This window comes from Colletotrichum siamense (assembly GCF_013390195.1).
Source record: "Colletotrichum siamense strain Cg363 chromosome Unknown KSG_Cg363_contig07, whole genome shotgun sequence".
Classification (NCBI taxonomy): Eukaryota; Fungi; Ascomycota; class Sordariomycetes; order Glomerellales; family Glomerellaceae; genus Colletotrichum; species Colletotrichum siamense.
The window spans coordinates 1163835-1174882 of record NW_023501020.1 but is presented as its reverse complement, the minus strand read 5'-3'; the positions used below and the strand labels follow the sequence as shown (position 1 = coordinate 1174882).

General features: G+C 57.7%; 3 protein-coding genes across 3 annotated transcripts; 2 read left to right on the top strand and 1 right to left on the bottom strand.

Moving 5' to 3' along the window:
- Window positions 1-2330: 2330 nt before the first annotated feature.
- On the top strand, window positions 2331-4235 carry SAK (Serine/threonine-protein kinase PLK4; the record flags this gene model as incomplete). The annotated part of the gene is made up of 1 exon (XM_036642498.1): window positions 2331-4235. One exon carries the CDS (start codon window positions 2331-2333, stop codon window positions 4233-4235), a length of 1905 nt encoding a protein of 634 aa, XP_036491558.1.
- Window positions 4236-4699: 464 nt separating this feature from the next.
- On the bottom strand, window positions 4700-5573 carry CGCS363_v010648 (Uncharacterized protein; the record flags this gene model as incomplete). The annotated part of the gene is made up of 3 exons (XM_036642497.1): window positions 4700-4960; window positions 5059-5348; window positions 5435-5573. The coding sequence occupies 3 exons, from the start codon at window positions 5571-5573 to the stop codon at window positions 4700-4702; spliced, it is 690 nt and encodes a 229-aa protein (XP_036491559.1).
- A 3877-nt stretch (window positions 5574-9450) lies between these two features.
- On the top strand, window positions 9451-10619 carry CGCS363_v010647 (uncharacterized protein; the record flags this gene model as incomplete). Its single annotated transcript, XM_036642496.1, has 2 exons — window positions 9451-9497; window positions 9539-10619. 2 exons carry the CDS (start codon window positions 9451-9453, stop codon window positions 10617-10619), a joined length of 1128 nt encoding a protein of 375 aa, XP_036491552.1.
- Between the last annotated feature and the right edge of the window lie 429 nt (window positions 10620-11048).

Here is an 11048-nt window from a genome sequence, read left to right as displayed (position 1 = left end):
TGAGGGGGGCGGTATGCAGGGTGGCATGGCGTTTGACCAACAGCCAATGGGAGGCTGCGTTATTGGCTGCAAGTGTCAAAGTGTCTCCACCCATCGAAGCCACGAGACGACTTTTTTTTCCATTGGGAGCAGGCAGGAACGGGTGAGGTGACTGACTGGTGATAGGTGACTGCCCGGCCAGGCCAGGCTTTTCGGACTTTTCCAGCGGTGGAAGTCGCGGGCTGCAGGCTGAGAGAGCCTGAAGCGCAGCCTGAATTGGCATTGAACAGGGCCTGAAGACGAAGAAAGAAAGGGAAAGAGGGAGGAAAGACCTCGACCGGAAGGAATGGATGGAAGGAGGCTCAGTCATCATCCTCGCCAGACGAGCCAATCACACCGCATGACTCTTTTAGCACACCCAGGCTGGCAATACTGGCCGTTGGCTCACTCTCACTCATCCACGCTCATCCAACGCTCATCTGGATTCATCACAGTCCAACTGTTCGTCATTGTCTTCGCCCAGATCTCACACACCCGCCCAGCCTGATTGACACCGGTGTTGAATCCTCCGACAGACAGACACTCTCCTCATAAAGACAACTCTCCTTTCACGGCTGTCCCAGTCATGACGGCCCGTTGTCTCTGTGTTTCCACCTCTTCCCACACGGATGCCGACCCGTGAAGAAACGAAAGACACCAAAGTCAAGTGACTTTGCCTCCATATCGAACCTGGGTCAGGCTCTGGTCAACTGCCAGGGAACCGGCCGGCACTGCAGACCTGCAGACCAACTATCCATCGTCCCGGCTGCCAGTGCTTACGCCGTATTAGCACGCTCTCTGATCTCAGAGTTGGAGCCCTCTCATCTCCATCCGTGAGGTCGTTGGAGAGGCGCTGATTGTGGCTGGGCACCGTCAGCACAGCTGCCGTTTTGCCTATCTGACGCCCGGAAGTCGTGTCGCTCTGCCCATGCCCAAGTCACTCCACGCGGAAGATGCGCATCAGGGTACTTTGTGATCCCCATTGACCCCATCAACCAGGGCTGAAGCGCACTGCAAGATCTCGAATGAGAGCAACAGACGCTATTCCCCTCTGGCCATCCTGCAGCAGTTCAGCCCATCTCATCCAGTTGGCATCCGTTCTTTCCCCCCTCTCCCCAAGAAAGTACCCAAGGCCAGGCACCCGTGTCTGTTCTTCCACAGGGTTCGATGACTCTTTTTCTTCCACAACTGCACTGAGAGCTGCAGCTTTTTTCTCTCTCAACACATCTGTGCCAGATCTCATTCTGAGCACTGAACACACTCTCAGAGCATATCTGTCTCTTGTTCCCCGGCCATCGGGAGACGAAACAGAAACATTCAAGACTGCTGTGCCGTCCTACTGACTTGCGCAACTCACCACAATCTCACCGTGCCCATCGGTTAGTAGCTCTCTGCTGGTCAGGACTCTCCGTCAGTCACTCTCTGCTCTACTCTATACCTGCTGCGTATCGGCCGATTAAAACTACTTGAGGCTGAGACTCCATCAGCAGGCCCTCCATAAGGTCCCAAGGTCCCTCCCCGTCCCGTCCCCGTTGCACACACCGTTCCCGTTCATCCCCCCAGTGTACTGTCTCCCCCAATCCCACCCGTCACTCAGTCCATCAGTCAGTCAGTCAGTCACTGACTTGTCGCTGGTTTCCCGGTGGTTGACTTTGGGCTCATCTGTCCATCTGTTCATCTGACGTCCAGTCTCTGCTGCTCTCCGCCGACCTGCCTCTCCTCGCGCCCTCATTGTTGGCTGTGCCCTGGCGGCTCTTAATTCCGTGCTGTTCCTGCATTTGTGCCTCAAATCCACTGTCTCTCTCTTCTACTCCCCTCGCCTTTTTTCTTTTCCCTTTCCTCATTCATCCTCCCGCATCATCGCAACTCCTCCTCAGACCCAACGAAAGCGCCACGGAACCCACTGTCTGATCCCAGTTCTCCGCAACAGAAGAAGAAGACGACGATTAAATCTCACAACGCTCACCCTGCTTGCGCAACCGCCTTACCAAGCCTCAGCCCGTCTGCCTGGCCGACTATCCCCGGACAGACCACATCTTACTCACTCTCAATCCAATCCCATCCCGGCCATTCCTACACTACCAAACCCACCTTACCTTGCTTGCCTTTGCCGCCACTGCACGCACACACGCACGCAGGCAAAGTCCCCTCGCTCCAACCCGTCCACAGTCTGTGTGCGACTGAGTGAGTCCCCTCCGAGTCTATTGTAACCGCATCGCGCCATCCGCGCGCAACGCATGGACCACGACGACGGCTAGAGCCTCCGCCGCCATCCTCGTCGTCCTCCCAACCACCACCCATCCCCGTCTCTCATGGGCGACCGCCGCCGGGCCCTTGGCTCGGAGGAGCCCTCGGAGGAAAAGACGGAACCCTTCTCCCAGACCGAGATCGACCGGCGCCTGGGCAGCATCCGCGTCGACGAGCCCCTCGACCTGCCGCAGCCCGACGCCGTCCCGCTCGACCAGCTCCGCGTCGAGGAGCACCACCACAAGCAGGGCATCCGCATCCTCGTGAGGCCCCTCACCCGCAGCCGCTCCGTCAGCCCGGGCAACTACAACTGCCAGTGGCTCGCCCTGCGCGCCGAGGTCGCCTCCGAGCAGGAGCCGCAGCACAAGGTCCTCGCCGTCACCCAGACCTCCAAGGACATCAAGTTTTCCGTGCGCATCCCCCCGGAACGTTTGGATGATGACAACACGCCCCGCCCGCCGCTGTGGTGCGAGCTGTACTACGACCCCGCGAGCGACAACCAGATCCTGCTGAACCGCTCGGAAGTGCCCATCTCGCTGACCAGGATATCCGACGAGCCCTCGAGCTGCGGGTGGACGGTCAACCCCGGGACGCCAAAGGCGCTCTCGCCGGGCACATGGCGCATCAACGTGCGCGAGACGTCCGTCCTGGACTTTAGAGTGCTGGCGAAGCGCCCGGCGTTCTTCAGACAGGACTCCGACCTCAGATCGGAGCCAGACTTCGGCTCGGGCTCAGACGCCCTCAACGCCTCCGGCAAGCGCTCCTTCACCCTCGACGCCGGCGCCGACGCCGCGCGCACCGAGAAGAAGCCGCGCACTGCGGACGAAGAAGACGGCGTCATCATGTTCCTCCGCCCGGCCGCGAAACCCCTCGTCTTCCCCCTCCCCACGGAAGCCAAAACCACAACAACCACCGGCACAAGCAGCGCGCTCGTCCCCGCCAACGGCCACGCCCTGCTCGACATGCAGTCCCGCGAGACCGTCGCCATCCCCGGCGGCTGCGAGATTGACGAGTACACCGTCACCAAGCGCGACCAGATCGCCTCGACCGCGCTCTCCTCCGTCTTCACCGCCGAGCACTCCAACGTGCCCGACGGCATCGTCACCGTCAAGGTCCTCAAGACCCGCTCCGCCCCTTCAGCCGCCAACCCCGCCGCCAAACAGCAAGACAACAACGAGCGCAACGTCATCCGCCAGGCCGACATGTGGCTGCGCGAGTACCAGTCCCAGGACGACCTGCGCCACGAGTCCATCGTCAAGCTCTACGGCGGCGACGCGCGCTATCTCTCCCTCTACATGGAGCACGTCGACGCGAAAGACCTCGCCGCCAAGGGCGTCTGGCGCAATCATCTGGATCACTCATTCACCGGCACCCGCGCCGACGCCTTCGCCATCTTGCGCGACATCGCCGGCGCGCTGCACTACCTGCACAGCAAGTCCCTCGTGCACAACGACATCAAGCCCGCCAACATCCTCTACTCGCCCTCCCGCGGCGCGGTCCTCTGCGACTTTGGCCTCTCCACGCACACCTCGGGGCCCGTGACCACGGGCGGCACGCCGTACTACATCCCGCCCGAGTTCATCGGCAAGAAACTCCGCGGGCCGCCGTCGGACGTGTGGGCGCTGGGGGTGACGATGCTGTACGTGCTGGGCAAGATCTCGTTCCCGGACGCGCGCAGCCGCAAGGGCGCCGGCGCGCAGGTGGGCGGGCGCCCGCTGTACTGGATGATCGCGGACGTGAACCGGACGATGGCGCCGCCGCCGATGGGCACGCGGCCGCCGTGCGCGGCGGTGGATATGATGTACATCTGGCTGAGCGAGGTCGCGCAGGCGAGGGAGAAGCTGTACCCGCGCGACAGGCTGGAGAGGCTCGTGAGTGATATGTTGATCCCGCTGCCGAGCCAGCGGATCACGATGGCGCGGGTGATGAGGGAGCTGTTCCTTGTGGAGCAGAGCGCTGTCAAGAGGTGATGATGTGAGGTTTGTTTTTGCATTGGATTTAATACCTGTGTTTTTTTGATGTTTTGACGAGATGGATGTTTTGCGAGAGATACCACTGATGTTGGGCATTTGTTTTCATTTCTTTGTTGGTTTTTGCATCGAGTAAGTCGTTTTTGTCTTTACATGGTCTTGTCGTCGTTGACGCGAACCAGACTTGCATTTTTCTGCATCATACACTGTTGCGCACATCTCATATACCATATACAACCAGCATATTGCATCATTAGGATATTTCCTCATTGTTTTTATTTTGCATCCACGGTGGGCGGATGGATGGAGGGGCTGGTATCAAGGCATACAACTCATGTACATTAGAAAGGGTCGTCACACACACGCCCACGCACATAACACAACACGACACAATTCTCATGCTCTCTCGTGATGTCTCCCCTTCACGTCACATTTCTGTCCCCCTACCTGTCGCATCACATACTTCACAGACTCATCCCAAAGACGAAGGCCATGCTCAGACCGACGATGGACGTGAGCGCAACCGCGTGAGAACTACGTCCCGCTGCGCCACTGCTGCCGCCGCCGCCCGAGGTCGAGTTGCCGCTGCTGTTCCCGCTGCCGCTGCCCTCCTCGACGGTGCCGTTGGCGCTCTGCTCCTTGACGGTGTACACCTCCACGCCCTCCGTCTTGCACTGGTCCGAGGGGAGCGTGGTCGCGTTGGCAGTAAACCGGATGTCGGCGCACTAAATCCCATCGTCAGCTCATGTTCTCCCCCTCCCAGTTCTCCATTTTCAATTCCACCAAAACCCAGGGGAAACGCGGAAAACAGAGGATAACTCACGTTGTAAAGGCCAGCCCCGGCGTCGCCCACCGTCACCACCTGGATACTCCCCTTCTGCCCCTCCTTCGCGGGCGTCGTGAGGTTGAGCTTCTCGACGCAGAGCACGCCGCTGCCGGTGGCGTTCCAGAACTGCGGGGTCAGCGTGATGTTGTGCGTGGTCACGTTGCCGTCGGCCTCGATGCCGAGGTTGATGAAGACGTAGGTCCAGTCGTGGTGCAGGTCGAGCTCGAGGGAGCCGCCGTCTAGGGGCCAGTCGGTGACGTTGCCGGTGCCGTAGGGGACGCCGGCGCCTTTTGGACTTGTTAGTACTGGTGATGTGGAGGAGTGGCCATATCGAGGTGGAAAGCAGAAGGGCAAGCGGGTGAAGAGAACGTACATGGGTACAACCACTGCGAATATCCCGTCTCGTTCGTGCCCTTGAGGGTGTCGGCTCTCCAGGAGGGGTAGGCGAGGCCGAAATGCGCGGCGGCCAGGTTGGCGGCGCCGAGGGCGAGGAGGAGGGTCTTGGGGGCCATTTTTTGTGTTTGATTCCTGCTGATCTGCGTGTGGAGATGGTGAAGGTTAAGTTTGTTCAGCGGGTCGGTTGATGGGACAAGATCTTGCCAAGACTCGAGACTGGAGAGTGTGCGATGCCACACCAGAAGACAGAGGCACTCGCGGTTATATATACCCTTCCAACATTACCTAGCTGCTTGTTTGCATGTGCTGTAACCCCCGCAGAGGAGCGAGCATGCAGATTGCGCTCAAAAATGTTTTAGCTTATCCTTCCCATTGGGAAAGGTAAGGTAGGCAAGGATGGGAGCTGTTGCTGCCCTTTGGGATGTGGTCGGTAGACAGCTAGTCGGGCAGGCCAGCTGCGAGAAACCTGCGCAGGAAAGAAACGCCACAACGAAACGAAAGAGCAGACCTATGGCAACGTGCCATCTCTGCTGGGTTCGGCAACACGTCTAGACCGGGCTCGCATGCCTGCTGTCACTGGGAGAGACGCTGTAACGGGAAGGTGAACCAATCTCTGCCACCAATTGAGCAAGTTTTTCTTATTTGCTGCTAGCGACGAGCTCCCGACTAAGCTTAACGAGAAACCACAAAGACGGGATGTTGGCAGCTGCGTTAAGCTTACATGGATGGGCTTGATGGCGAAGAGAGGTTCGTGGCGGGTGAGTCAGATTGGGGCGGGGCGGGGCGGCGGCGTAAGGCGGCGCTAGCGCGGATGCAAGTATCTTGCTCAAACTCACGCAGCGCCCGAATTGGGGGCGTTCAAGGGTTGTTGCTGCTGGGGAGATGATGGCATGTTTGGATGGGATGGGCAGGAGATGTGAGTCTTGGGAGGGGGTTGGAATGCGGGAGGAATTGTGTTGACTTGGCTGCTGTCCTCTCTTTCATGGTCAGTAACTTCGCTGGCTGGGGTTGATACGGTTCATGGAGTGTGGTAGATTTGGCAGTTTGGCTTGACGTATTGAAGGTGAACATCGCCGTAGATTGTAGAGAATATGAAGAGAGTGCCAAGCGAGGGATGCTGCCCTCGAAGCGTTCGAACCTAAAGGATGTCAATCACTCGAACAGGCGCAATGCCAGCCTTCCGCCACCTCATCGCCCGGTCCAGCCCCGTCACAGACATGGAACGCGAACCCCGAAGCAACGACGGGCCCGAAAGACATACCCAGCCCGGCCCCTCGCCCCGGACACCACGCGGAGCAAAGTGGGGACCTTGCCGCCGCGCCGAGGACACCCAGAACAGCCCCGAAGCATGTCTCCACCAGCATGATAGTGTGGCAAGGTCCAAGGAGAAGGGGAACGTGCGACGTCCGGAGTCTACTTGGCTTGACCCCGCAGACCGGCCCTTATTTCAACCTCACCTCCATGAATATTTCCGTGGCTTGAAACTTTCCGGATATCAGAGTCTTGCTGCCCTCTCCTCCATCACCATTTCGTCTTTTGAGCATTTCCAGCTCCACGCTGACATCCAGCTGCTCCGCACTGCCAGCAACAGTTGCAAACTGATCATAGGAGGCACACGCGGTAGCGGACTTGATCCTTATCTCGTCATCTTTAAATCTCGGCATCGTCATCGTTCGTTCGCTCGGTCGCGAGGGAAAGGTCCCGTCACCATCCCCAACCACAGGTCATAATCTACGTATTCGCGGCCTTGATCATCAGCTGAGTCAGCTGCCACATGCGCCGATGGTTTAGTGGTAAAATTCTCCGTTGCCATCCAGCAGCGTCGGGGAGCCGGGGGTTCGATTCCCCCTCGGCGCAGTCTTTTGTCCTCCTATGTGATTTTTATGGTTTTATGGTTTGTTCTTCGTTTTTGAGGGCCATGAAGGCCAGGCAGGTCGGTAATCGTTCGATCTCGACATTGGAGCAGAGGCTTGCGATGAGGATAGTTTAGTTCTGCGACAGCTAGCACGATGGTTCCCATCAACGGTCATGGGTCGGCAGCCTGTCGTATTGCGCGCAGCACGTTGGCCATCCTCGTACTGAAGCAGTCCATGTCAGCGTAGGGTGGTGTCGAACCAGTCGGGGGGTCGTATGGTTCACAGACACGAGCTGGCGACGCCCCAGTATCGTTGTCGGGTCTGAAGCTGCAACATTGAAATTTATGTATTAAAGTGCTCGCCTCAGGGGCCAACATATTGTGTTCGGGGAAGCTATCTGGCGCAGCCTCAGCCTGCCCATTGAAGGTCTTCTGTCAAGAACAGACGGATATGACGATGATTTGCGTCTCTCGGCGAAAGACACCCATATATCGAGCTCTTTCAACGGCAATGGAGGGGCAGAGACTCGAACCCCGACGACTGACTCAACGTAAGGCGACCAATAATTGACTTCCAATTGCTCGTCCCTCGAGGAGTTGCATCATCTTTTCAAGGAAAACTCGACAACGAGGCGGCGCGATGGATGGAAACACGATGGGGAAGCCGCGGCGGCCTCAAGTCACTTTGTATCTTTTTCCTGCAACCAAGTGGGGGCATGTCAGCTTCACCAGCCAATAGTACCTCTCCCCGCAGGAATCCGCCTACCGTTCAGCCCTGGCTTGCGGAGGGTGCTTGTATGCCTACTTATATGTTGGAATTCCAGATGGTCTACAGATATCGAAGTGCTCACGATAGAATGGGAAGTGGTATAGATGGGATAGAACAAAGCAGTAATTCAGTATTTGATATAACTATTAGTTTTCAGTCGTTTGAATCGATACAGTAGCTCAACTACTGGCTGAGCAACCGCCTCCCAATCATCCGTGACCTAACATTTAATCCATCCAACAGGTAGACCATCCCACTGCGGATGACGCACGGGCCACTGAGGCCAAATCGCTGCGCCCCCAGGAAAACGGCACAGGCAGCGCCCATCCAGCCAGTAGGAAAGCTTCTGCCTGAGTCACTGGGTTGTTCAAATCCCCAGGCATCCCTCACGCATCTCGAATCTGACCTTCTTTCTTTCCTCATCCGACTTACACTTACTCTACCTATCTTCAAACATCGCCTTCATCTTACTATTGCACGCAAGCTTGACATCGATTCGGATCATCGATACAACCCTTTTCAAGCTTTCTCAGCACCCCGCCCTCAATACCAATGCGCTGGTTGTAGAAGCCGCTTCGCCCGCCGCCAAGATGGCCTTGCACCATGATCCACCGGTCAACGACCGTCTGGACCAATATGACTACGACGGCGATCCTGGCCGACTCGTGCCTGAACCGCCCTGCCCTTCCGCTCTCGAGATTGACGAGCGATCCGATTTGATGCGACTGTCTCTGCACATTGGTTGTGCTTCGGACGGATGCGATGAAATGGATTGCTCGACGATCACCGAGAACGACTACTCCGACGACGGGGGATACCATATTGCACCCTCATGGACATCGCCCGTCGACTTCAACATGCTTCCGATCTTGGGATCGCTTCCGAATATGATGCAGAAGGTAGGCTAACAATTTAGAGATTTCATCAACGCTCTACGAAACGTAGGCGCTAACACACCTACCAGTCTCAGTTGCCTGCACATGCGATGACACGTCGGTACCGACGGATGTCGTGCTGCAACCCAGACATCAGCGTCAGCTACTTGTCGATGTTTCGACGAGCGGAAGACGCTGCAAGATGTGACGTCGCGACGAGCGACATCGCAAACGTGGACCCTTTCCGCGCCGGCGGAAAAGGTGCCATGATTCAGGGTCGCGAAGATCACAAGCAGGAGACATTTTGCTTGAGATCTGATCCTCCCAGCGCAGCTTGCGCAGCCATGGCTTGCCAAGACTTCCATATCACGCCTCGGCGCCAGGAAGTCATCGGCATCATGAAGAACCTGTCGGTTGCTATCTAATATGGTGAAGATGACGCCGGTTATTCGCGCAGGTAAGGCTTCGACTCGACTTACTTCTCTCCCTGTGACATGCGACTAACGCTCGCCCCTAGGTTGGCCAAGGACCTGAGTACGTCGTAAAACTTCTCGAGCGGACATCTAAACTTGATGACTCCAGATCCCACATCGCTCACACACAACCAACGCCATTTGTAAACCGCTACGCTCAGCACATTGCCGAGTCCACCACCATCTACGACCACAGCTACAACCACTTTGACCAGCAACCTTCAGCTTCGCTCACGGAGTTGATCGAAATGTCTGCTGCAACTTCCACAAGAGTTGGCAGACTAGAAGGCGATAACACTACCCACACAGAGATTGACCCCCTCCTCACTACCACCATGGCAGTGACTTCCACCGGCTGGCCCTACGGGGCCCAGCCCGGATGCGCTGCACCCCACGACACAATGGAGAACATGTTCACACAAGGCTCGCCTCTCTCCGAGCTCTACGAGTCGCCGGACGAGATGGCCTGGGCCACCTACATTAACGAGGAGATGCTCGCCCCCAGCGACTTCACCATGAACTACCCCTACCCCACGGACACCAGCTCCCCGGAGGACATCATCAATGACCCCACCGTCCAGTACGACGTCGAGCAGAGCCTCTTCTCCTTCAACGACCCCCTCCCAGACCTCTCGGCGTCGTCGGACTACCTCTCGGGCGACCAGCTCTCCGTCTCCTACTTCGGCAGCGCAAACACCTCCCCCTTCGAGCAGTCTCTCGACTACATCCCCGACGACATGGACTTCCTCCAAGACCCAAGCTCCATGCCCGTCTGGCCCCTCTCCTCCACCAGCGCCTCCCCGCTCCCCACGAGCACCACCTCCCCGACCTCCCCGGACGCCGCCGACCACCCCTACCGCTGCACCACCGACAACTGCACAAAGACCTTCCGCAAGGAGGCCCAGCTCAAGCAGCATCAGCGCGTCCACCGCAAGTCGCTCGTCTGCACCATCTGCCGCGCCGAGCGCCACACCGAGCACAAGTTCGCCCAGGTCCGCGACCTCGAGCGGCACCTGCAGGCGCGGCACCCCGAGGTCGCGCAGACCGCCAACGTGCGCTCCGAGATCCGCGAGTGCCCGTACCCCGGCTGCGACCACCGCGGGCGCAGGGACAACGTGTCGAGGCACCACGAGAGCAAGCACGGCAAGAAGCTCAAGTGGAAGAGGGGCGTTCCCCACGTGGTGGGTTAAAAGGAGGGTCCTTTTCTCTCTGATGGGTAATGAGAAAAACACACAAAAGAGCGATGTGAGTTTCTGGCGTTTGTTGATACCTGCATTTGTTTTGATTTTATGACCGGTTCGGTTTGGGATATCTCGGTAGCATAGTGCATTTAGACCAATACATCTCAAAATAACTGCTGGGTCCCGTGGGTGAATGTTGAGGCTGCATTGAGGTTGCTCGCCAAACTGGAGCCGCTTCCTGTTGCGCCACGCGTATGGAAGTCCTTAAAAAAACGAGACCTGCTGCAGCAGATAAGCATTGAGAGGTTGGGGCCACAATTGGGTATTCGCAGCATCCTGACCCTCCTCAAGACGGGTCAACTCTCTTACTCCGCGGAGCCATCTTCAACTTCATCACCATTCCCTTGCCAGCTTAGCATCAGTCTCACCTCTTCGTCA